Here is a 24,440-nt window from a genome sequence, read left to right on the forward strand (position 1 = left end):
GGCAAAGCCCTCCCTCCAGCTTTGTCCTGTGTGCTTTGTGCAGCTTTGAGTCTACCTGTTTGGTGTGGGGTAAATGTCAGAACCCGTGACCGTCTGTTCTCGGGACGGAGATGTGCCTGGCCCGCTGCGTCCAGTTGTACTCTGGGTAGATGTTGCTTTCGTCGTAAGAAATAGAGGCTTGAAGGGAAAGAGCCCGCAGTGAAGAGGCCTACTTCCCTGCAGGGGAATTGCGACGCGCAGCAGCGTCCTCCCGTCGTGCTCCCCACCCCTGCGCCGGGTCGGGCCTGCCCCGGAAGCTGCCAGAGCTGCTCCTGTGCGTCAGCATGACACGTCGCGGGAGTTTGCGCACGGGCCTGTAGGGTCCTTTTGGTGTCAGTTGTGGGATCCAGACATCCCACTTGAGTTTGCCGAAGGACACAAGTAGTGCGCGCTTCGTAGCGCACTGAAAACCCAGACGTCCCTGAGGATAGCGGTGATTGTAGCGGAGCCTGACTACCTCCTGTGGGCAGCGTTGTCCCCTCAGGAGCACTTGGGCAGCTCCCCCGCAGGACTCCGGGGTGCCCAGCTCCCCAGTGCACGTTGCGCCCAGGGGAAGCCCCTGCCGGTCGGAGGAGATTACTTGGTTTGGGGGGAAGGAGAGGGCCAGGCAGGGTCCTGGAGGCAGAGCGGTGACCCAGGTGCGGCTCTGATTGCACGTGTGGAGGACGAGCTTTTCACGTCCGTCCCTTCTGCGTGTTCCTGGTCCGCGCCGGGCCAGCTCCCGTGGAGCTGGGGTGGTGGCGAGGAGGGCTGTCCTGCCCAAAGGGGCTGCCTGTTGGGAAGGCGCTGCTTTTGTCAGAGTGCTGGAAGCTCTGTGTGCATCCTCGCAGGCAGGACCCTTGGCTTCGTCCACTTGGAGACACCGGCGGCGGCGTGTGGCGCCATTGTTGTCCCCCCGTGTCCTGCTGCGCGGCCCGGGCTGCCGGCTGCAGGCCCCAGAGGGCTGGGTGGAGCGTGGGGCACTGTGCTGCTGGGTGGGCACCCGGCGGGGTGTGGGGAGGGTGCCCGGTGCCGACAGCTGATGCGTTGGGTTTCGGCTTTTGTCGGTGGTCGCTCCGTTTCTGTCGCCTGACACGGCTCTCCCTTCTGCCCTGCAGGTTACCTTGCAGCGTCCCGGCGTTTGCAGGGACCGGCCCGTGTTGCCACCAGCACCTGGGCCCCCCTTGGGCCCTGTGCAGCCTCGCTCACCAGTACCGGATGCTCCACTTGGTAAGAGGAAAGCGTCCATTCCTCTGTTTGTTCCTTGCGTCACTGCAGGAGAAGGGCAGATCGCTCTCCAGGTCCCTCCCAGGGCATGGGCCACCCTGACTGGGCTGTCGGCCGTGCTCCCCTGGTCCCTTAGCGGACGCAATTGATGGACCGCGTCTTCCCCTCCCCCATCCTGCCCTGGGGAGGAGGTGTCTCTTGTAGAGTGGTAAGGAGTAAGAGGCCTGTGACAGAAGGCAGGCGTGTCAGTTCTGCACACGGGGCTTCAACAGGGAGCACGTTCCGGGCTCCCCGAAGGAGAAGCCCACCCCTGCCATTGTCTGCAGCGTGTGGAGCCCTGACCTTCCACGGCCGTTGATCGGCTATGGAAGAGACACCTGAACCCGTGGCCTGTGGTGTCTCCCTCAGGGTCACGAGACCCGTCTCCCACTCGGTCTGATGCGGGGACGAGTGGGATACGGGGAAGGAAGGCTCACCAGGTTTTGTGTGGCTTCAGCAAAGTCTTCGCAGGCGAGCCTAATCCTCCATCCCTTCTGTGGTTTTCAGCCCACGTAGGACCTGGCCCGGCCCCGGCATTGGCCGGCAGCTCCCGCCCGCCTGCGGCGGCCCCGGAGGCCCAGGTAAGTGGGGTGGCCGTGCTCCGTTGGACGTCGTCCTGGGAAAGGTGAGCTTCCTGTTTTCCCGGAAGCCATTCCCGCCCTCATCTCCAGACTGTGTGTCCTGGGACGGGTCTGGCATGTCGTTCGCTTTCAAATTCAGTCTCCCCAGGGGCCAGTGGGCTGCTTGTCCCTGGAGCCCGTCACCTTGGCCGGTGCCTGCAGAAGCCATGAGGGAGTGCTCAGAAGCCGAGGACCGCAGACTTTGGCTGTGGGTTTGTCGAGATAGCGTGCGGAGGGTGAGCCCTCGCTCCACACTGGCTTCTCCTGGCTCTGCTGACTCCTTCCTGCCGACCTGCACCTGGGGTTGCTCCTGGGTCACTGAGGCAGAGTCCTGTGTCGTCCCTCGTTTGACTTGTTTCCTTGCTGAGGCCAGGTGATTCTCCTGTTTAGCATGCCCATTGAAATGCTCGTAACTGAGAAAGGGGCAAAGCCCTCCCTCCAGCTTTGTCCTGTGTGCTTTGTGCAGCTTTGAGTCTACCTGTTTGGTGTGGGGTAAATGTCAGAACCCGTGACCGTCTGTTCTCGGGACGGAGATGTGCCTGGCCCGCTGCGTCCAGTTGTACTCTGGGTAGATGTTGCTTTCGTCGTAAGAAATAGAGGCTTGAAGGGAAAGAGCCCGCAGTGAAGAGGCCTACTTCCCTGCAGGGGAATTGCGACGCGCAGCAGCGTCCTCCCGTCGTGCTCCCCACCCCTGCGCCGGGTCGGGCCTGCCCCGGAAGCTGCCAGAGCTGCTCCTGTGCGTCAGCATGACACGTCGCGGGAGTTTGCGCACGGGCCTGTAGGGTCCTTTTGGTGTCAGTTGTGGGATCCAGACATCCCACTTGAGTTTGCCGAAGGACACAAGTAGTGCGCGCTTCGTAGCGCACTGAAAACCCAGACGTCCCTGAGGATAGCGGTGATTGTAGCGGAGCCTGACTACCTCCTGTGGGCATCGTTGTCCCCAAAGGAGCACTTGGGCAGCTCCCCCGCAGGACTCCGGGGTGCCCAGCTCCCCAGTGCACGTTGCGCCCAGGGGAAGCCCCTGCCGGTCGGAGGAGATTACTTGGTTTGGGGGGAAGGAGAGGGCCAGGCAGGGTCCTGGAGGCAGAGCGGTGACCCAGGTGCGGCTCTGATTGCACGTGTGGAGGACGAGCTTTTCACGTCCGTCCCTTCTGCGTGTTCCTGGTCCGCGCCGGGCCAGCTCCCGTGGAGCTGGGGTGGTGGCGAGGAGGGCTGTCCTGCCCAAAGGGGCTGCCTGTTGGGAAGGCGCTGCTTTTGTCAGAGTGCTGGAAGCTCTGTGTGCATCCTCGCAGGCAGGACCCTTGGCTTCGTCCACTTGGAGACACCGGCGGCGGCGTGTGGCGCCATTGTTGTCCCCCCGTGTCCTGCTGCGCGGCCCGGGCTGCCGGCTGCAGGCCCCAGAGGGCTGGGTGGAGCGTGGGGCACTGTGCTGCTGGGTGGGCACCCGGCGGGGTGTGGGGAGGGTGCCCGGTGCCGACAGCTGATGCGTTGGGTTTCGGCTTTTGTCGGTGGTCGCTCCGTTTCTGTCGCCTGACACGGCTCTCCCTTCTGCCCTGCAGGTTACCTTGCAGCGTCCCGGCGTTTGCAGGGACCGGCCCGTGTTGCCACCAGCACCTGGGCCCCCCTTGGGCCCTGTGCAGCCTCGCTCACCAGTACCGGATGCTCCACTTGGTAAGAGGAAAGCGTCCATTCCTCTGTTTGTTCCTTGCGTCACTGCAGGAGAAGGGCAGATCGCTCTCCAGGTCCCTCCCAGGGCATGGGCCACCCTGACTGGGCTGTCGGCCGTGCTCCCCTGGTCCCTTAGCGGACGCAATTGATGGACCGCGTCTTCCCCTCCCCCATCCTGCCCTGGGGAGGAGGTGTCTCTTGTAGAGTGGTAAGGAGTAAGAGGCCTGTGACAGAAGGCAGGCGTGTCAGTTCTGCACACGGGGCTTCAACAGGGAGCACGTTCCGGGCTCCCCGAAGGAGAAGCCCACCCCTGCCATTGTCTGCAGCGTGTGGAGCCCTGACCTTCCACGGCCGTTGATCGGCTATGGAAGAGACACCTGAACCCGTGGCCTGTGGTGTCTCCCTCAGGGTCACGAGACCCGTCTCCCACTCGGTCTGATGCGGGGACGAGTGGGATACGGGGAAGGAAGGCTCACCAGGTTTTGTGTGGCTTCAGCAAAGTCTTCGCAGGCGAGCCTAATCCTCCATCCCTTCTGTGGTTTTCAGCCCACGTAGGACCTGGCCCGGCCCCGGCATTGGCCGGCAGCTCCCGCCCGCCTGCGGCGGCCCCGGAGGCCCAGGTAAGTGGGGTGGCCGTGCTCCGTTGGACGTCGTCCTGGGAAAGGTGAGCTTCCTGTTTTCCCGGAAGCCATTCCCGCCCTCATCTCCAGACTGTGTGTCCTGGGACGGGTCTGGCATGTCGTTCGCTTTCAAATTCAGTCTCCCCAGGGGCCAGTGGGCTGCTTGTCCCTGGAGCCCGTCACCTTGGCCGGTGCCTGCAGAAGCCATGAGGGAGTGCTCAGAAGCCGAGGACCGCAGACTTTGGCTGTGGGTTTGTCGAGATAGCGTGCGGAGGGTGAGCCCTCGCTCCACACTGGCTTCTCCTGGCTCTGCTGACTCCTTCCTGCCGACCTGCACCTGGGGTTGCTCCTGGGTCACTGAGGCAGAGTCCTGTGTCGTCCCTCGTTTGACTTGTTTCCTTGCTGAGGCCAGGTGATTCTCCTGTTTAGCATGCCCATTGAAATGCTCGTAACTGAGAAAGGGGCAAAGCCCTCCCTCCAGCTTTGTCCTGTGTGCTTTGTGCAGCTTTGAGTCTACCTGTTTGGTGTGGGGTAAATGTCAGAACCCGTGACCGTCTGTTCTCGGGACGGAGATGTGCCTGGCCCGCTGCGTCCAGTTGTACTCTGGGTAGATGTTGCTTTCGTCGTAAGAAATAGAGGCTTGAAGGGAAAGAGCCCGCAGTGAAGAGGCCTACTTCCCTGCAGGGGAATTGCGACGCGCAGCAGCGTCCTCCCGTCGTGCTCCCCACCCCTGCGCCGGGTCGGGCCTGCCCCGGAAGCTGCCAGAGCTGCTCCTGTGCGTCAGCATGACACGTCGCGGGAGTTTGCGCACGGGCCTGTAGGGTCCTTTTGGTGTCAGTTGTGGGATCCAGACATCCCACTTGAGTTTGCCGAAGGACACAAGTAGTGCGCGCTTCGTAGCGCACTGAAAACCCAGACGTCCCTGAGGATAGCGGTGATTGTAGCGGAGCCTGACTACCTCCTGTGGGCAGCGTTGTCCCCAAAGGAGCACTTGGGCAGCTCCCCCGCAGGACTCCGGGGTGCCCAGCTCCCCAGTGCACGTTGCGCCCAGGGGAAGCCCCTGCCGGTCGGAGGAGATTACTTGGTTTGGGGGGAAGGAGAGGGCCAGGCAGGGTCCTGGAGGCAGAGCGGTGACCCAGGTGCGGCTCTGATTGCACGTGTGGAGGACGAGCTTTTCACGTCCGTCCCTTCTGCGTGTTCCTGGTCCGCGCCGGGCCAGCTCCCGTGGAGCTGGGGTGGTGGCGAGGAGGGCTGTCGTGCCCAAAGGGGCTGCCTGTTGGGAAGGCGCTGCTTTTGTCAGAGTGCTGGAAGCTCTGTGTGCATCCTCGCAGGCAGGACCCTTGGCTTCGTCCACTTGGAGACACCGGCGGCGGCGTGTGGCGCCATTGTTGTCCCCCCGTGTCCTGCTGCGCGGCCCGGGCTGCCGGCTGCAGGCCCCAGAGGGCTGGGTGGAGCGTGGGGCACTGTGCTGCTGGGTGGGCACCCGGCGGGGTGTGGGGAGGGTGCCCGGTGCCGGCAGCTGATGCGTTGGGTTTCGGCTTTTGTCGGTGGTCGCTCCATTTCTGTCGCCTGACACGGCTCTCCCTTCTGCCCTGCAGGTTACCTTGCAGCGTCCCGGCGTTTGCAGGGACCGGCCCGTGTTGCCACCAGCACCTGGGCCCCCCTTGGGCCCTGTGCAGCCTCGCTCACCAGTACCGGATGCTCCACTTGGTAAGAGGAAAGCGTCCATTCCTCTGTTTGTTCCTTGCGTCACTGCAGGAGAAGGGCAGATCGCTCTCCAGGTCCCTCCCAGGGCATGGGCCACCCTGACTGGGCTGTCGGCCGTGCTCCCCTGGTCCCTTAGCGGACGCAATTGATGGACCGCGTCTTCCCCTCCCCCATCCTGCCCTGGGGAGGAGGTGTCTCTTGTAGAGTGGTAAGGAGTAAGAGGCCTGTGACAGAAGGCAGGCGTGTCAGTTCTGCACACGGGGCTTCAACAGGGAGCACGTTCCGGGCTCCCCGAAGGAGAAGCCCACCCCTGCCATTGTCTGCAGCGTGTGGAGCCCTGACCTTCCACGGCCGTTGATCGGCTATGGAAGAGACACCTGAACCCGTGGCCTGTGGTGTCTCCCTCAGGGTCACGAGACCCATCTCCCACTCGGTCTGATGCGGGGACGAGTGGGATACGGGGAAGGAAGGCTCACCAGGTTTTGTGTGGCTTCAGCAAAGTCTTCGCAGGCGAGCCTAATCCTCCATCCCTTCTGTGGTTTTCAGCCCACGTAGGACCTGGCCCGGCCCCGGCATTGGCCGGCAGCTCCCGCCCGCCTGCGGCGGCCCCGGAGGCCCAGGTAAGTGGGGTGGCCGTGCTCCGTTGGACGTCGTCCTGGGAAAGGTGAGCTTCCTGTTTTCCCGGAAGCCATTCCCGCCCTCATCTCCAGACTGTGTGTCCTGGGACGGGTCTGGCATGTCGTTCGCTTTCAAATTCAGTCTCCCCAGGGGCCAGTGGGCTGCTTGTCCCTGGAGCCCGTCACCTTGGCCGGTGCCTGCAGAAGCCATGAGGGAGTGCTCAGAAGCCGAGGACCGCAGACTTTGGCTGTGGGTTTGTCGAGATAGCGTGCGGAGGGTGAGCCCTCGCTCCACACTGGCTTCTCCTGGCTCTGCTGACTCCTTCCTGCCGACCTGCACCTGGGGTTGCTCCTGGGTCACTGAGGCAGAGTCCTGTGTCGTCCCTCGTTTGACTTGTTTCCTTGCTGAGGCCAGGTGATTCTCCTGTTTAGCATGCCCATTGAAATGCTCGTAACTGAGAAAGGGGCAAAGCCCTCCCTCCAGCTTTGTCCTGTGTGCTTTGTGCAGCTTTGAGTCTACCTGTTTGGTGTGGGGTAAATGTCAGAACCCGTGACCGTCTGTTCTCGGGACGGAGATGTGCCTGGCCCGCTGCGTCCAGTTGTACTCTGGGTAGATGTTGCTTTCGTCGTAAGAAATAGAGGCTTGAAGGGAAAGAGCCCGCAGTGAAGAGGCCTACTTCCCTGCAGGGGAATTGCGACGCGCAGCAGCGTCCTCCCGTCGTGCTCCCCACCCCTGCGCCGGGTCGGGCCTGCCCCGGAAGCTGCCAGAGCTGCTCCTGTGCGTCAGCATGACACGTCGCGGGAGTTTGCGCACGGGCCTGTAGGGTCCTTTTGGTGTCAGTTGTGGGATCCAGACATCCCACTTGAGTTTGCCGAAGGACACAAGTAGTGCGCGCTTCGTAGCGCACTGAAAACCCAGACGTCCCTGAGGATAGCGGTGATTGTAGCGGAGCCTGACTACCTCCTGTGGGCAGCGTTGTCCCCTCAGGAGCACTTGGGCAGCTCCCCCGCAGGACTCCGGGGTGCCCAGCTCCCCAGTGCACGTTGCGCCCAGGGGAAGCCCCTGCCGGTCGGAGGAGATTACTTGGTTTGGGGGGAAGGAGAGGGCCAGGCAGGGTCCTGGAGGCAGAGCGGTGACCCAGGTGCGGCTCTGATTGCACGTGTGGAGGACGAGCTTTTCACGTCCGTCCCTTCTGCGTGTTCCTGGTCCGCGCCGGGCCAGCTCCCGTGGAGCTGGGGTGGTGGCGAGGAGGGCTGTCCTGCCCAAAGGGGCTGCCTGTTGGGAAGGCGTTGCTTTTGTCAGAGTGCTGGAAGCTCTGTGTGCATCCTCGCAGGCAGGACCCTTGGCTTCGTCCACTTGGAGACACCGGCGGCGGCGTGTGGCGCCATTGTTGTCCCCCCGTGTCCTGCTGCGCGGCCCGGGCTGCCGGCTGCAGGCCCCAGAGGGCTGGGTGGAGCGTGGGGCACTGTGCTGCTGGGTGGGCACCCGGCGGGGTGTGGGGAGGGTGCCCGGTGCCGACAGCTGATGCGTTGGGTTTCGGCTTTTGTCGGTGGTCGCTCCGTTTCTGTCGCCTGACACGGCTCTCCCTTCTGCCCTGCAGGTTACCTTGCAGCGTCCCGGCGTTTGCAGGGACCGGCCCGTGTTGCCACCAGCACCTGGGCCCCCCTTGGGCCCTGTGCAGCCTCGCTCACCAGTACCGGATGCTCCACTTGGTAAGAGGAAAGCGTCCATTCCTCTGTTTGTTCCTTGCGTCACTGCAGGAGAAGGGCAGATCGCTCTCCAGGTCCCTCCCAGGGCATGGGCCACCCTGACTGGGCTGTCGGCCGTGCTCCCCTGGTCCCTTAGCGGACGCAATTGATGGACCGCGTCTTCCCCTCCCCCATCCTGCCCTGGGGAGGAGGTGTCTCTTGTAGAGTGGTAAGGAGTAAGAGGCCTGTGACAGAAGGCAGGCGTGTCAGTTCTGCACACGGGGCTTCAACAGGGAGCACGTTCCTGGCTCCCCGAAGGAGAAGCCCACCCCTGCCATTGTCTGCAGCGTGTGGAGCCCTGACCTTCCACGGCCGTTGATCGGCTATGGAAGAGACACCTGAACCCGTGGCCTGTGGTGTCTCCCTCAGGGTCACGAGACCCGTCTCCCACTCGGTCTGATGCGGGGACGAGTGGGATACGGGGAAGGAAGGCTCACCAGGTTTTGTGTGGCTTCAGCAAAGTCTTCGCAGGCGAGCCTAATCCTCCATCCCTTCTGTGGTTTTCAGCCCACGTAGGACCTGGCCCGGCCCCGGCATTGGCCGGCAGCTCCCGCCCGCCTGCGGCGGCCCCGGAGGCCCAGGTAAGTGGGGTGGCCGTGCTCCGTTGGACGTCGTCCTGGGAAAGGTGAGCTTCCTGTTTTCCCGGAAGCCATTCCCGCCCTCATCTCCAGACTGTGTGTCCTGGGACGGGTCTGGCATGTCGTTCGCTTTCAAATTCAGTCTCCCCAGGGGCCAGTGGGCTGCTTGTCCCTGGAGCCCGTCACCTTGGCCGGTGCCTGCAGAAGCCATGAGGGAGTGCTCAGAAGCCGAGGACCGCAGACTTTGGCTGTGGGTTTGTCGAGATAGCGTGCGGAGGGTGAGCCCTCGCTCCACACTGGCTTCTCCTGGTCCTGCTGACTCCTTCCTGCCGACCTGCACCTGGGGTTGCTCCTGGGTCACTGAGGCAGAGTCCTGTGTCGTCCCTCGTTTGACTTGTTTCCTTGCTGAGGCCAGGTGATTCTCCTGTTTAGCATGCCCATTGAAATGCTCGTAACTGAGAAAGGGGCAAAGCCCTCCCTCCAGCTTTGTCCTGTGTGCTTTGTGCAGCTTTGAGTCTACCTGTTTGGTGTGGGGTAAATGTCAGAACCCGTGACCGTCTGTTCTCGGGACGGAGATGTGCCTGGCCCGCTGCGTCCAGTTGTACTCTGGGTAGATGTTGCTTTCGTCGTAAGAAATAGAGGCTTGAAGGGAAAGAGCCCGCAGTGAAGAGGCCTACTTCCCTGCAGGGGAATTGCGACGCGCAGCAGCGTCCTCCCGTCGTGCTCCCCACCCCTGCGCCGGGTCGGGCCTGCCCCGGAAGCTGCCAGAGCTGCTCCTGTGCGTCAGCATGACACGTCGCGGGAGTTTGCGCACGGGCCTGTAGGGTCCTTTTGGTGTCAGTTGTGGGATCCAGACATCCCACTTGAGTTTGCCGAAGGACACAAGTAGTGCGCGCTTCGTAGCGCACTGAAAACCCAGACGTCCCTGAGGATAGCGGTGATTGTAGCGGAGCCTGACTACCTCCTGTGGGCAGCGTTGTCCCCAAAGGAGCACTTGGGCAGCTCCCCCGCAGGACTCCGGGGTGCCCAGCTCCCCAGTGCACGTTGCGCCCAGGGGAAGCCCCTGCCGGTCGGAGGAGATTACTTGGTTTGGGGGGAAGGAGAGGGCCAGGCAGGGTCCTGGAGGCAGAGCGGTGACCCAGGTGCGGCTCTGATTGCACGTGTGGAGGACGAGCTTTTCACGTCCGTCCCTTCTGCGTGTTCCTGGTCCGCGCCGGGCCAGCTCCCGTGGAGCTGGGGTGGTGGCGAGGAGGGCTGTCCTGCCCAAAGGGGCTGCCTGTTGGGAAGGCGCTGCTTTTGTCAGAGTGCTGGAAGCTCTGTGTGCATCCTCGCAGGCAGGACCCTTGGCTTCGTCCACTTGGAGACACCGGCGGCGGCGTGTGGCGCCATTGTTGTCCCCCCGTGTCCTGCTGCGCGGCCCGGGCTGCCGGCTGCAGGCCCCAGAGGGCTGGGTGGAGCGTGGGGCACTGTGCTGCTGGGTGGGCACCCGGCGGGGTGTGGGGAGGGTGCCCGGTGCCGACAGCTGATGCGTTGGGTTTCGGCTTTTGTCGGTGGTCGCTCCGTTTCTGTCGCCTGACACGGCTCTCCCTTCTGCCCTGCAGGTTACCTTGCAGCGTCCCGGCGTTTGCAGGGACCGGCCCGTGTTGCCACCAGCACCTGGGCCCCCCTTGGGCCCTGTGCAGCCTCGCTCACCAGTACCGGATGCTCCACTTGGTAAGAGGAAAGCGTCCATTCCTCTGTTTGTTCCTTGCGTCACTGCAGGAGAAGGGCAGATCGCTCTCCAGGTCCCTCCCAGGGCATGGGCCACCCTGACTGGGCTGTCGGCCGTGCTCCCCTGGTCCCTTAGCGGACGCAATTGATGGACCGCGTCTTCCCCTCCCCCATCCTGCCCTGGGGAGGAGGTGTCTCTTGTAGAGTGGTAAGGAGTAAGAGGCCTGTGACAGAAGGCAGGCGTGTCAGTTCTGCACACGGGGCTTCAACAGGGAGCACGTTCCGGGCTCCCCGAAGGAGAAGCCCACCCCTGCCATTGTCTGCAGCGTGTGGAGCCCTGACCTTCCACGGCCGTTGATCGGCTATGGAAGAGACACCTGAACCCGTGGCCTGTGGTGTCTCCCTCAGGGTCACGAGACCCGTCTCCCACTCGGTCTGATGCGGGGACGAGTGGGATACGGGGAAGGAAGGCTCACCAGGTTTTGTGTGGCTTCAGCAAAGTCTTCGCAGGCGAGCCTAATCCTCCATCCCTTCTGTGGTTTTCAGCCCACGTAGGACCTGGCCCGGCCCCGGCATTGGCCGGCAGCTCCCGCCCGCCTGCGGCGGCCCCGGAGGCCCAGGTAAGTGGGGTGGCCGTGCTCCGTTGGACGTCGTCCTGGGAAAGGTGAGCTTCCTGTTTTCCCGGAAGCCATTCCCGCCCTCATCTCCAGACTGTGTGTCCTGGGACGGGTCTGGCATGTCGTTCGCTTTCAAATTCAGTCTCCCCAGGGGCCAGTGGGCTGCTTGTCCCTGGAGCCCGTCACCTTGGCCGGTGCCTGCAGAAGCCATGAGGGAGTGCTCAGAAGCCGAGGACCGCAGACTTTGGCTGTGGGTTTGTCGAGATAGCGTGCGGAGGGTGAGCCCTCGCTCCACACTGGCTTCTCCTGGCTCTGCTGACTCCTTCCTGCCGACCTGCACCTGGGGTTTCTCCTGGGTCACTGAGGCAGAGTCCTGTGTCGTCCCTCGTTTGACTTGTTTCCTTGCTGAGGCCAGGTGATTCTCCTGTTTAGCATGCCCATTGAAATGCTCGTAACTGAGAAAGGGGCAAAGCCCTCCCTCCAGCTTTGTCCTGTGTGCTTTGTGCAGCTTTGAGTCTACCTGTTTGGTGTGGGGTAAATGTCAGAACCCGTGACCGTCTGTTCTCGGGACGGAGATGTGCCTGGCCCGCTGCGTCCAGTTGTACTCTGGGTAGATGTTGCTTTCGTCGTAAGAAATAGAGGCTTGAAGGGAAAGAGCCCGCAGTGAAGAGGCCTACTTCCCTGCAGGGGAATTGCGACGCGCAGCAGCGTCCTCCCGTCGTGCTCCCCACCCCTGCGCCGGGTCGGGCCTGCCCCGGAAGCTGCCAGAGCTGCTCCTGTGCGTCAGCATGACACGTCGCGGGATTTTGCGCACGGGCCTGTAGGGTCCTTTTGGTGTCAGTTGTGGGATCCAGACATCCCACTTGAGTTTGCCGAAGGACACAAGTAGTGCGCGCTTCGTAGCGCACTGAAAACCCAGACGTCCCTGAGGATAGCGGTGATTGTAGCGGAGCCTGACTACCTCCTGTGGGCAGCGTTGTCCCCAAAGGAGCACTTGGGCAGCTCCCCCGCAGGACTCCGGGGTGCCCAGCTCCCCAGTGCACGTTGCGCCCAGGGGAAGCCCCTGCCGGTCGGAGGAGATTACTTGGTTTGGGGGGAAGGAGAGGGCCAGGCAGGGTCCTGGAGGCAGAGCGGTGACCCAGGTGCGGCTCTGATTGCACGTGTGGAGGACGAGCTTTTCACGTCCGTCCCTTCTGCATGTTCCTGGTCCGCGCCGGGCCAGCTCCCGTGGAGCTGGGGTGGTGGCGAGGTGGGCTGTCCTGCCCAAAGGGGCTGCCTGTTGGGAAGGCGCTGCTTTTGTCAGAGTGCTGGAAGCTCTGTGTGCATCCTCGCAGGCAGGACCCTTGGCTTCGTCCACTTGGAGACACCGGCGGCGGCGTGTGGCGCCATTGTTGTCCCCCCGTGTCCTGCTGCGCGGCCCGGGCTGCCGGCTGCAGGCCCCAGAGGGCTGGGTGGAGCGTGGGGCACTGTGCTGCTGGGTGGGCACCCGGCGGGGTGTGGGGAGGGTGCCCGGTGCCGACAGCTGATGCGTTGGGTTTCGGCTTTTGTCGGTGGTCGCTCCGTTTCTGTCGCCTGACACGGCTCTCCCTTCTGCCCTGCAGGTTACCTTGCAGCGTCCCGGCGTTTGCAGGGACCGGCCCGTGTTGCCACCAGCACCTGGGCCCCCCTTGGGCCCTGTGCAGCCTCGCTCACCAGTACCGGATGCTCCACTTGGTAAGAGGAAAGCGTCCATTCCTCTGTTTGTTCCTTGCGTCACTGCAGGAGAAGGGCAGATCGCTCTCCAGGTCCCTCCCAGGGCATGGGCCACCCTGACTGGGCTGTCGGCCGTGCTCCCCTGGTCCCTTAGCGGACGCAATTGATGGACCGCGTCTTCCCCTCCCCCATCCTGCCCTGGGGAGGAGGTGTCTCTTGTAGAGTGGTAAGGAGTAAGAGGCCTGTGACAGAAGGCAGGCGTGTCAGTTCTGCACACGGGGCTTCAACAGGGAGCACGTTCCGGGCTCCCCGAAGGAGAAGCCCACCCCTGCCATTGTCTGCAGCGTGTGGAGCCCTGACCTTCCACGGCCGTTGATCGGCTATGGAAGAGACACCTGAACCCGTGGCCTGTGGTGTCTCCCTCAGGGTCACGAGACCCGTCTCCCACTCGGTCTGATGCGGGGACGAGTGGGATACGGGGAAGGAAGGCTCACCAGGTTTTGTGTGGCTTCAGCAAAGTCTTCGCAGGCGAGCCTAATCCTCCATCCCTTCTGTGGTTTTCAGCCCACGTAGGACCTGGCCCGGCCCCGGCATTGGCCGGCAGCTCCCGCCCGCCTGCGGCGGCCCCGGAGGCCCAGGTAAGTGGGGTGGCCGTGCTCCGTTGGACGTCGTCCTGGGAAAGGTGAGCTTCCTGTTTTCCCGGAAGCCATTCCCGCCCTCATCTCCAGACTGTGTGTCCTGGGACGGGTCTGGCATGTCGTTCGCTTTCAAATTCAGTCTCCCCAGGGGCCAGTGGGCTGCTTGTCCCTGGAGCCCGTCACCTTGGCCGGTGCCTGCAGAAGCCATGAGGGAGTGCTCAGAAGCCGAGGACCGCAGACTTTGGCTGTGGGTTTGTCGAGATAGCGTGCGGAGGGTGAGCCCTCGCTCCACACTGGCTTCTCCTGGTCCTGCTGACTCCTTCCTGCCGACCTGCACCTGGGGTTGCTCCTGGGTCACTGAGGCAGAGTCCTGTGTCGTCCCTCGTTTGACTTGTTTCCTTGCTGAGGCCAGGTGATTCTCCTGTTTAGCATGCCCATTGAAATGCTCGTAACTGAGAAAGGGGCAAAGCCCTCCCTCCAGCTTTGTCCTGTGTGCTTTGTGCAGCTTTGAGTCTACCTGTTTGGTGTGGGGTAAATGTCAGAACCCGTGACCGTCTGTTCTCGGGACGGAGATGTGCCTGGCCCGCTGCGTCCAGTTGTACTCTGGGTAGATGTTGCTTTCGTCGTAAGAAATAGAGGCTTGAAGGGAAAGAGCCCGCAGTGAAGAGGCCTACTTCCCTGCAGGGGAATTGCGACGCGCAGCAGCGTCCTCCCGTCGTGCTCCCCACCCCTGCGCCGGGTCGGGCCTGCCCCGGAAGCTGCCAGAGCTGCTCCTGTGCGTCAGCATGACACGTCGCGGGAGTTTGCGCACGGGCCTGTAGGGTCCTTTTGGTGTCAGTTGTGGGATCCAGACATCCCACTTGAGTTTGCCGAAGGACACAAGTAGTGCGCGCTTCGTAGCGCACTGAAAACCCAGACGTCCCTGAGGATAGCGGTGATTGTAGCGGAGCCTGACTACCTCCTGTGGGCAGCGTTGTCCCCAAAGGAGCACTTGGGCAGCTCCCCCGCAGGACTCCGGGGTGCCCAGCTCCCCAGTGCACGTTGCGCCCAGGGGAAGCCCCTGCCGGTCGGAGGAGATTACTTGGTTTGGGGGGAAGGAGAGGGCCAGGCAGGGTCCTGGAGGCAGAGCGGTGACCCAGGTGCGGCTCTGATTGCACGTGTGGAGGACGAGCTTTTCACGTCCGTCCCTTCTGCGTGTTCCTGGTCCGCGCCGGGCCAGCTCCCGTGGAGCTGGGGTGGTGGCGAGGAGGGCTGTCCTGCCCAAAGGGGCTGCCTGTTGGGAAGGCGCTGCTTTTGTCAGAGTGCTGGAAGCTCTGTGTGCATCCTCGCAGGCAGGACCCTTGGCTTCGTCCACTTGGAGACACCGGCGGCGGCGTGTGGCGCCATTGTTGTCCCCCCGTGTCCTGCTGCGCGGCCCGGGCTGCCGGCTGCAGGCCCCAGAGGGCTGGGTGGAGCGTGGGGCACTGTGCTGCTGGGTGGGCACCCGGCGGGGTGTGGGGAGGGTGCCCGGTGCCGACAGCTGATGCGTTGGGTTTCGGCTTTTGTCGGTGGTCGCTCCGTTTCTGTCGCCTGACACGGCTCTCCCTTCTGCCCTGCAGGTTACCTTGCAGCGTCCCGGCGTTTGCAGGGACCGGCCCGTGTTGCCACCAGCACCTGGGCCCCCCTTGGGCCCTGTGCAGCCTCGCTCACCAGTACCGGATGCTCCACTTGGTAAGAGGAAAGCGTCCATTCCTCTGTTTGTTCCTTGCGTCACTGCAGGAGAAGGGCAGATCGCTCTCCAGGTCCCTCCCAGGGCATGGGCCACCCTGACTGGGCTGTCGGCCGTGCTCCCCTGGTCCCTTAGCGGACGCAATTGATGGACCGCGTCTTCCCCTCCCCCATCCTGCCCTGGGGAGGAGGTGTCTCTTGTAGAGTGGTAAGGAGTAAGAGGCCTGTGACAGAAGGCAGGCGTGTCAGTTCTGCACACGGGGCTTCAACAGGGAGCACGTTCCGGGCTCCCCGAAGGAGAAGCCCACCCCTGCCATTGTCTGCAGCGTGTGGAGCCCTGACCTTCCACGGCCGTTGATCGGCTATGGAAGAGACACCTGAACCCGTGGCCTGTGGTGTCTCCCTCAGGGTCACGAGACCCGTCTCCCACTCGGTCTGATGCGGGGACGAGTGGGATACGGGGAAGGAAGGCTCACCAGGTTTTGTGTGGCTTCAGCAAAGTCTTCGCAGGCGAGCCTAATCCTCCATCCCTTCTGTGGTTTTCAGCCCACGTAGGACCTGGCCCGGCCCCGGCATTGGCCGGCAGCTCCCGCCCGCCTGCGGCGGCCCCGGAGGCCCAGGTAAGTGGGGTGGCCGTGCTCCGTTGGACGTCGTCCTGGGAAAGGTGAGCTTCCTGTTTTCCCGGAAGCCATTCCCGCCCTCATCTCCAGACTGTGTGTCCTGGGACGGGTCTGGCATGTCGTTCGCTTTCAAATTCAGTCTCCCCAGGGGCCAGTGGGCTGCTTGTCCCTGGAGCCCGTCACCTTGGCCGGTGCCTGCAGAAGCCATGAGGGAGTGCTCAGAAGCCGAGGACCGCAGACTTTGGCTGTGGGTTTGTCGAGATAGCGTGCGGAGGGTGAGCCCTCGCTCCACACTGGCTTCTCCTGGCTCTGCTGACTCCTTCCTGCCGACCTGCACCTGGGGTTTCTCCTGGGTCACTGAGGCAGAGTCCTGTGTCGTCCCTCGTTTGACTTGTTTCCTTGCTGAGGCCAGGTGATTCTCCTGTTTAGCATGCCCATTGAAATGCTCGTAACTGAGAAAGGGGCAAAGCCCTCCCTCCAGCTTTGTCCTGTGTGCTTTGTGCAGCTTTGAGTCTACCTGTTTGGTGTGGGGTAAATGTCAGAACCCGTGACCGTCTGTTCTCGGGACGGAGATGTGCCTGGCCCGCTGCGTCCAGTTGTACTCTGGGTAGATGTTGCTTTCGTCGTAAGAAATAGAGGCTTGAAGGGAAAGAGCCCGCAGTGAAGAGGCCTACTTCCCTGCAGGGGAATTGCGACGCGCAGCAGCGTCCTCCCGTCGTGCTCCCCACCCCTGCGCCGGGTCGGGCCTGCCCCGGAAGCTGCCAGAGCTGCTCCTGTGCGTCAGCATGACACGTCGCGGGATTTTGCGCACGGGCCTGTAGGGTCCTTTTGGTGTCAGTTGTGGGATCCAGACATCCCACTTGAGTTTGCCGAAGGACACAAGTAGTGCGCGCTTCGTAGCGCACTGAAAACCCAGACGTCCCTGAGGATAGCGGTGATTGTAGCGGAGCCTGACTACCTCCTGTGGGCAGCGTTGTCCCCAAAGGAGCACTTGGGCAGCTCCCCCGCAGGACTCCGGGGTGCCCAGCTCCCCAGTGCACGTTGCGCCCAGGGGAAGCCCCTGCCGGTCGGAGGAGATTACTTGGTTTGGGGGGAAGGAGAGGGCCAGGCAGGGTCCTGGAGGCAGAGCGGTGACCCAGGTGCGGCTCTGATTGCACGTGTGGAGGACGAGCTTTTCACGTCCGTCCCTTCTGCATGTTCCTGGTCCGCGCCGGGCCAGCTCCCGTGGAGCTGGGGTGGTGGCGAGGTGGGCTGTCCTGCCCAAAGGGGCTGCCTGTTGGGAAGGCGCTGCTTTTGTCAGAGTGCTGGAAGCTCTGTGTGCATCCTCGCAGGCAGGACCCTTGGCTTCGTCCACTTGGAGACACCGGCGGCGGCGTGTGGCGCCATTGTTGTCCCCCCGTGTCCTGCTGCGCGGCCCGGGCTGCCGGCTGCAGGCCCCAGAGGGCTGGGTGGAGCGTGGGGCACTGTGCTGCTGGGTGGGCACCCGGCGGGGTGTGGGGAGGGTGCCCGGTGCCGACAGCTGATGCGTTGGGTTTCGGCTTTTGTCGGTGGTCGCTCCGTTTCTGTCGCCTGACACGGCTCTCCCTTCTGCCCTGCAGGTTACCTTGCAGCGTCCCGGCGTTTGCAGGGACCGGCCCGTGTTGCCACCAGCACCTGGGCCCCCCTTGGGCCCTGTGCAGCCTCGCTCACCAGTACCGGATGCTCCACTTGGTAAGAGGAAAGCGTCCATTCCTCTGTTTGTTCCTTGCGTCACTGCAGGAGAAGGGCAGATCGCTCTCCAGGTCCCTCCCAGGGCATGGGCCACCCTGACTGGGCTGTCGGCCGTGCTCCCCTGGTCCCTTAGCGGACGCAATTGATGGACCGCGTCTTCCCCTCCCCCATCCTGCCCTGGGGAGGAGGTGTCTCTTGTAGAGTGGTAAGGAGTAAGAGGCCTGTGACAGAAGGCAGGCGTGTCAGTTCTGCACACGGGGCTTCAACAGGGAGCACGTTCCGGGCTCCCCGAAGGAGAAGCCCACCCCTGCCATTGTCTGCAGCGTGTGGAGCCCTGACCTTCCACGGCCGTTGATCGGCTATGGAAGAGACACCTGAACCCGTGGCCTGTGGTGTCTCCCTCAGGGTCACGAGACCCGTCTCCCACTCGGTCTGATGCGGGGACGAGTGGGATACGGGGAAGGAAGGCTCACCAGGTTTTGTGTGGCTTCAGCAAAGTCTTCGCAGGCGAGCCTAATCCTCCATCCCTTCTGTGGTTTTCAGCCCACGTAGGACCTGGCCCGGCCCCGGCATTGGCCGGCAGCTCCCGCCCGCCTGCGGCGGCCCCGGAGGCCCAGGTAAGTGGGGTGGCCGTGCTCCGTTGGACGTCGTCCTGGGAAAGGTGAGCTTCCTGTTTTCCCGGAAGCCATTCCCGCCCTCATCTCCAGACTGTGTGTCCTGGGACGGGTCTGGCATGTCGTTCGCTTTCAAATTCAGTCTCCCCAGGGGCCAGTGGGCTGCTTGTCCCTGGAGCCCGTCACCTTGGCCGGTGCCTGCAGAAGCCATGAGGGAGTGCTCAGAAGCCGAGGACCGCAGACTTTGGCTGTGGGTTTGTCGAGATAGCGTGCGGAGGGTGAGCCCTCGCTCCACACTGGCTTCTCCTGGCTCTGCTGACTCCTTCCTGCCGACCTGCACCTGGGGTTGCTCCTGGGTCACTGAGGCAGAGTCCTGTGTCGTCCCTCGTTTGACTTGTTTCCTTGCTGAGGCCAGGTGATTCTCCTGTTTAGCATGCCCATTGAAATGCTCGTAACTGAGAAAGGGGCAAAGCCCTCCCTCCAGCTTTGTCCTGTGTGCTTTGTGCAGCTTTGAGTCTACCTGTTTGGTGTGGGGTAAATGTCAGAACCCGTGACCGTCTGTTCTCGGGACGGAGATGTGCCTGGCCCGCTGCGTCCAGTTGTACTCTGGGTAGATGTTGCTTTCGTCGTAAGAAATAGAGGCTTGAAGGGAAAGAGCCCGCAGTGAAGAGGCCTACTTCCCTGCAGGGGAATTGCGACGCGCAGCAGCGTCCTCCCGTCGTGCTCCCCACCCCTGCGCTGGGTCGGGCCTGCCCCGGAAGCTGCCAGAGCTGCTCCTGTGCGTCAGCATGACACGTCGCGGGAGTTTGCGCACGGGCCTGTAGGGTCCTTTTGGTGTCAGTTGTGGGATCCAGACATCCCACTTGAGTTTGCCGAAGGACACAAGTAGTGCGCGCTTCGTAGCGCACTGAAAACCCAGACGTCCCTGAGGATAGCGGTGATTGTAGCGGAGCCTGACTACCTCCTGTGGGCAGCGTTGTCCCCTCAGGAGCACTTGGGCAGCTCCCCCGCAGGACTCCGGGGTGCCCAGCTCCCCAGTGCACGTTGCGCCCAGGGGAAGCCCCTGCCGGTCGGAGGAGATTACTTGGTTTGGGGGGAAGGAGAGGGCCAGGCAGGGTCCTGGAGGCAGAGCGGTGACCCAGGTGCGGCTCTGATTGCACGTGTGGAGGACGAGCTTTTCACGTCCGTCCCTTCTGCGTGTTCCTGGTCCGTGCCGGGCCAGTTCCCGTGGAGCTGGGGTGGTGGCGAGGAGGGCTGTCCTGCCCAAAGGGGCTGCCTGTTGGGAAGGCGCTGCTTTTGTCAGAGTGCTGGAAGCTCTGTGTGCATCCTCGCAGGCAGGACCCTTGGCTTCGTCCACTTGGAGACACCGGCGGCGGCGTGTGGCGCCATTGTTGTCCCCCCGTGTCCTGCTGCGCGGCCCGGGCTGCCGGCTGCAGGCCCCAGAGGGCTGGGTGGAGCGTGGGGCACTGTGCTGCTGGGTGGGCACCCGGCGGGGTGTGGGGAGGGTGCCCGGTGCCGACAGCTGATGCGTTGGGTTTCGGCTTTTGTCGGTGGTCGCTCCGTTTCTGTCGCCTGACACGGCTCTCCCTTCTGCCCTGCAGGTTACCTTGCAGCGTCCCGGCGTTTGCAGGGACCGGCCCGTGTTGCCACCAGCACCTGGGCCCCCCTTGGGCCCTGTGCAGCCTCGCTCACCAGTACCGGATGCTCCACTTGGTAAGAGGAAAGCGTCCATTCCTCTGTTTGTTCCTTGCGTCACTGCAGGAGAAGGGCAGATCGCTCTCCAGGTCCCTCCCAGGGCATGGGCCACCCTGACTGGGCTGTCGGCCGTGCTCCCCTGGTCCCTTAGCGGACGCAATTGATGGACCGCGTCTTCCCCTCCCCCATCCTGCCCTGGGGAGGAGGTGTCTCTTGTAGAGTGGTAAGGAGTAAGAGGCCTGTGACAGAAGGCAGGCGTGTCAGTTCTGCACACGGGGCTTCAACAGGGAGCACGTTCCGGGCTCCCCGAAGGAGAAGCCCACCCCTGCCATTGTCTGCAGCGTGTGGAGCCCTGACCTTCCACGGCCGTTGATCGGCTATGGAAGAGACACCTGAACCCGTGGCCTGTGGTGTCTCCCTCAGGGTCACGAGACCCGTCTCCCACTCGGTCTGATGCGGGGACGAGTGGGATACGGGGAAGGAAGGCTCACCAGGTTTTGTGTGGCTTCAGCAAAGTCTTCGCAGGCGAGCCTAATCCTCCATCCCTTCTGTGGTTTTCAGCCCACGTAGGACCTGGCCCGGCCCCGGCATTGGCCGGCAGCTCCCGCCCGCCTGCGGCGGCCCCGGAGGCCCAGGTAAGTGGGGTGGCCGTGCTCCGTTGGACGTCGTCCTGGGAAAGGTGAGCTTCCTGTTTTCCCGGAAGCCATTCCCGCCCTCATCTCCAGACTGTGTGTCCTGGGACGGGTCTGGCATGTCGTTCGCTTTCAAATTCAGTCTCCCCAGGGGCCAGTGGGCTGCTTGTCCCTGGAGCCCGTCACCTTGGCCGGTGCCTGCAGAAGCCATGAGGGAGTGCTCAGAAGCCGAGGACCGCAGACTTTGGCTGTGGGTTTGTCGAGATAGCGTGCGGAGGGTGAGCCCTCGCTCCACACTGGCTTCTCCTGGTCCTGCTGACTCCTTCCTGCCGACCTGCACCTGGGGTTGCTCCTGGGTCACTGAGGCAGAGTCCTGTGTCGTCCCTCGTTTGACTTGTTTCCTTGCTGAGGCCAGGTGATTCTCCTGTTTAGCATGCCCATTGAAATGCTCGTAACTGAGAAAGGGGCAAAGCCCTCCCTCCAGCTTTGTCCTGTGTGCTTTGTGCAGCTTTGAGTCTACCTGTTTGGTGTGGGGTAAATGTCAGAACCCGTGACCGTCTGTTCTCGGGACGGAGATGTGCCTGGCCCGCTGCGTCCAGTTGTACTCTGGGTAGATGTTGCTTTCGTCGTAAGAAATAGAGGCTTGAAGGGAAAGAGCCCGCAGTGAAGAGGCCTACTTCCCTGCAGGGGAATTGCGACGCGCAGCAGCGTCCTCCCGTCGTGCTCCCCACCCCTGCGCCGGGTCGGGCCTGCCCCGGAAGCTGCCAGAGCTGCTCCTGTGCGTCAGCATGACACGTCGCGGGAGTTTGCGCACGGGCCTGTAGGGTCCTTTTGGTGTCAGTTGTGGGATCCAGACATCCCACTTGAGTTTGCCGAAGGACACAAGTAGTGCGCGCTTCGTAGCGCACTGAAAACCCAGACGTCCCTGAGGATAGCGGTGATTGTAGCGGAGCCTGACTACCTCCTGTGGGCAGCGTTGTCCCCTCAGGAGCACTTGGGCAGCTCCCCCGCAGGACTCCGGGGTGCCCAGCTCCCCAGTGCACGTTGCGCCCAGGGGAAGCCCCTGCCGGTCGGAGGAGATTACTTCGTTTTGGGGGAAGGAGAGGGCCAGGCAGGGTCCTGGAGGCAGAGCGGTGACCCAGGTGCGGCTCTGATTGCACGTGTGGAGGACGAGCTTTTCACGTCCGTCCCTTCTGCGTGTTCCTGGTCCGCGCCGGGCCAGCTCCCGTGGAGCTGGGGTGGTGGCGAGGAGGGCTGTCCTGCCCAAAGGGGCTGCCTGTTGGGAAGGCGCTGCTTTTGTCAGAGTGCTGGAAGCTCTGTGTGCATCCTCGCAGGCAGGACCCTTGGCTTCGTCCACTTGGAGACACCGGCGGCGGCGTGTGGCGCCATTGTTGTCCCCCCGTGTCCTGCTGCGTGGCCCGGGCTGCCGGCTGTAGGCCCCAGAGGGCTGGGTGGAGCGTGGGGCACTGTGCTGCTGGGTGGGCACCCGGCGGGGTGTGGGGAGGGTGCCCGGTGCCGACAGCTGATGCGTTGGGTTTCGGCTTTTGTCGGTGGTCGCTCCGTTTCTGTCGCCTGACACGGCTCTCCCTTCTGCCCTGCAGGTTACCTTGCAGCGTCCCGGCGTTTGCAGGGACCGGCCCGTGTTGCCACCAGCACCTGGGCCCCCCTTGGGCCCTGTGCAGCCTCGCTCACCAGTACCGGATGCTCCACTTGGTAAGAGGAAAGCGTCCATTCCTCTGTTTGTTCCTTGCGTCACTGCAGGAGAAGGGCAGATCGCTCTCCAGGTCCCTCCCAGGGCATGGGCCACCCTGACTGGGCTGTCGGCCGTGCTCCCCTGGTCCCTTAGCGGACGCAATTGATGGACCGCGTCTTCCCCTCCCCCATCCTGCCCTGGGGAGGAGGTGTCTCTTGTAGAGTGGTAAGGAGTAAGAGGCCTGTGACAGAAGGCAGGCGTGTCAGTTCTGCACACGGGGCTTCAACAGGGAGCACGTTCCGGGCTCCCCGAAGGAGAAGCCCACCCCTGCCATTGTCTGCAGCGTGTGGAGCCCTGACCTTCCACGGCCGTTGATCGGCTATGGAAGAGACACCTGAACCCGTGGCCTGTGGTGTCTCCCTCAGGGTCACGAGACCCGTCTCCCACTCGGTCTGATGCGGGGACGAGTGGGATACGGGGAAGGAAGGCTCGCCAGGTTTTGTGTGGCTTCAGCAAAGACTTCGCAGGCGAGCCTAATCCTCCATCCCTTCTGTGGTTATAGCCCACCCAGGACCTGACGCGTCTCAACTTCGGCCTGGCCCCTTCCTGACACCTGATTCCGATGTGGAGGCTCAGGAAAAGTGAGTGTTCATTCCGTTCTATGTCTCTCTAGGGAATGTGTTGTTTTTGTTTCCCTTGCCGTTGTATTAGCCTCTTCTGTAGACATGTGTTTTTAGACAAGTTTTTTTTGTCATTAGAAGTTCAAACTGTTCCCCATGTGTGCAGTGGTGTTCTCCCCTCAGCCCTATCACCTTCGATGGTGCCTTCAGGAAGCATCAGATTTCTTTCATGCTGAGTATCGTAGACTTTGTCTGTTTGTCGAATGTGGGTCTTCAGTGTTAGCCCTTGCTCCACACTTATGTCTCCTCGCATTTCTGTTGCTTCCCTAACACTTTCTTTTCTGATTGTTGCTGGCTAAGTTATCGAGATTCCTGTTGTCCTCCTTTGGTTTCCCGGCTCAGGCCAGGTGATTCTCCTGTTTTGCATGGCCGTTCAAGTCCTCATGACTGGGAAAGTGCAGAGGTCTCCCTCCAGCTTTGTTCCGTGGGCTTTGTGCAGCTTTGAGTCTTCCTGGGTGGGGTAAATGTCACAACCCACCTCTGTCTTTTCTCGGGAGGGAGATGTGCCTGGCCCGCTGCCTCCAGTTGTACTCTGGGTAGAAAAGCCTGACTCTCAGATTTGTTGCTTTTGTAGTAGGATGTAGAAGCTTGAAGGGAAATAGCACACAGTGAAGAGGCCTACTTCCCTGCAGGGGAATTGCGACGCTCAGCAGCGTCCTCCCGTTGTGCTCCCCACCCTGCGCCGAGTTGGTCCTGCCCTGGGAGCTGTCAGAGCTTACCTTCTGATTCAGCATGAGATGCCGCTGGATTTTTCGCACGGGCTAGTAGGGTCCCTTTGGTGTCAGTTGTGGAATCAAGACTTTCCACTTCAATTTCCCAAAGGACACATGTAGTGTGTGCTTCATAGCGCAGTTAAAACCCAGACATCCCTGAGGATAGCGGTGATTGTAGCGGAGCCTGACTACCTCCTAAGGACAGCCTTTTCTCCTCAGGATCACTTGAGCAGCTCCCCCATAGGACTCCAGGCTGCCAAGCTCCCCAGGGCTCTTTGCACCCAGCGGCAGCCCCTGCAGGGTGGCGGAGGGCCCTACATGATTAGGGGGCAGAAAGGGCCTGGCAGGGTGCTGCAGGCAGAGCAGTAACCCAGGTGTGACTCTGCACGTGTGGAGAATGTGTTTTAACATTCTTTGTTTCTCTGTGTTCTTGTTCTGCAGAACATTACGTGTCGTTGGAGCTTTGGAAGATTCCTTAAAATTTTGTTCTCCATGGAGAAGTTTCGTTTTCATAAGGTGAATATTAGTCAATTTGCTGGAACCTCTATGAGTTTTTTTCGGTTAGGACCCTTGGCTGCATGAACTTACAGAATTTGTTGGTGACGTGCAGCCTCCGTGTCATATCCCTGTGTCCTGTCGACCCAGGCTGGGTGGAGCATGTGGTAGTGCTCTGCTGTCTGGCCACCTGGTGGAGGTGAGGGTGACAGGTGCTGACAGGTGCTGCATTATGTTTCTGGTTTTGTCTGTGTTTATCCTTTTGTCTGTCATTCAGCAGATCTCTCTTCTGTTCCACAGGGCACTGTGGATGGCAAAGCGCCCCGTTCTTACTCAGGGCCAGCTCATGTTTCCCCCTGTATGAGTGGCCCAACATCACCC

The 24,440-nt window shown here is 62.4% G+C and overlaps 1 protein-coding gene across 1 annotated transcript in view; it reads left to right on the forward strand.

Annotated features, from left to right (window-relative positions):
- LOC140691676 (uncharacterized) overlaps positions 1 to 23,933 on the forward strand; it is an 83,375-nt gene extending 59,442 nt beyond the window's left edge. The window contains exons 39-60 of the mRNA XM_072955532.1: positions 1,137 to 1,248; positions 1,792 to 1,865; positions 3,464 to 3,575; positions 4,119 to 4,192; positions 5,791 to 5,902; positions 6,446 to 6,519; positions 8,118 to 8,229; positions 8,773 to 8,846; positions 10,445 to 10,556; positions 11,100 to 11,173; positions 12,772 to 12,883; positions 13,427 to 13,500; positions 15,099 to 15,210; positions 15,754 to 15,827; positions 17,426 to 17,537; positions 18,081 to 18,154; positions 19,753 to 19,864; positions 20,408 to 20,481; positions 22,080 to 22,191; positions 22,734 to 22,812; positions 22,975 to 23,056; positions 23,784 to 23,933. Coding sequence (XP_072811633.1) covers positions 1,137 to 1,248; positions 1,792 to 1,865; positions 3,464 to 3,575; positions 4,119 to 4,192; positions 5,791 to 5,902; positions 6,446 to 6,519; positions 8,118 to 8,229; positions 8,773 to 8,846; positions 10,445 to 10,556; positions 11,100 to 11,173; positions 12,772 to 12,883; positions 13,427 to 13,500; positions 15,099 to 15,210; positions 15,754 to 15,827; positions 17,426 to 17,537; positions 18,081 to 18,154; positions 19,753 to 19,864; positions 20,408 to 20,481; positions 22,080 to 22,191; positions 22,734 to 22,812; positions 22,975 to 23,056; positions 23,784 to 23,933 — 2,097 coding nt within the window. The remainder of the gene's footprint in view (positions 1 to 1,136; positions 1,249 to 1,791; positions 1,866 to 3,463; positions 3,576 to 4,118; positions 4,193 to 5,790; positions 5,903 to 6,445; positions 6,520 to 8,117; positions 8,230 to 8,772; positions 8,847 to 10,444; positions 10,557 to 11,099; positions 11,174 to 12,771; positions 12,884 to 13,426; positions 13,501 to 15,098; positions 15,211 to 15,753; positions 15,828 to 17,425; positions 17,538 to 18,080; positions 18,155 to 19,752; positions 19,865 to 20,407; positions 20,482 to 22,079; positions 22,192 to 22,733; positions 22,813 to 22,974; positions 23,057 to 23,783) is intronic.
- The last annotated feature ends 507 nt before the right edge of the window (positions 23,934 to 24,440 follow it).

Source organism: Vicugna pacos, chromosome 36 (genome assembly GCF_048564905.1).
Source record: "Vicugna pacos chromosome 36, VicPac4, whole genome shotgun sequence".
Lineage (NCBI taxonomy): Eukaryota > Metazoa > Chordata > Mammalia > Artiodactyla > Camelidae > Vicugna > Vicugna pacos.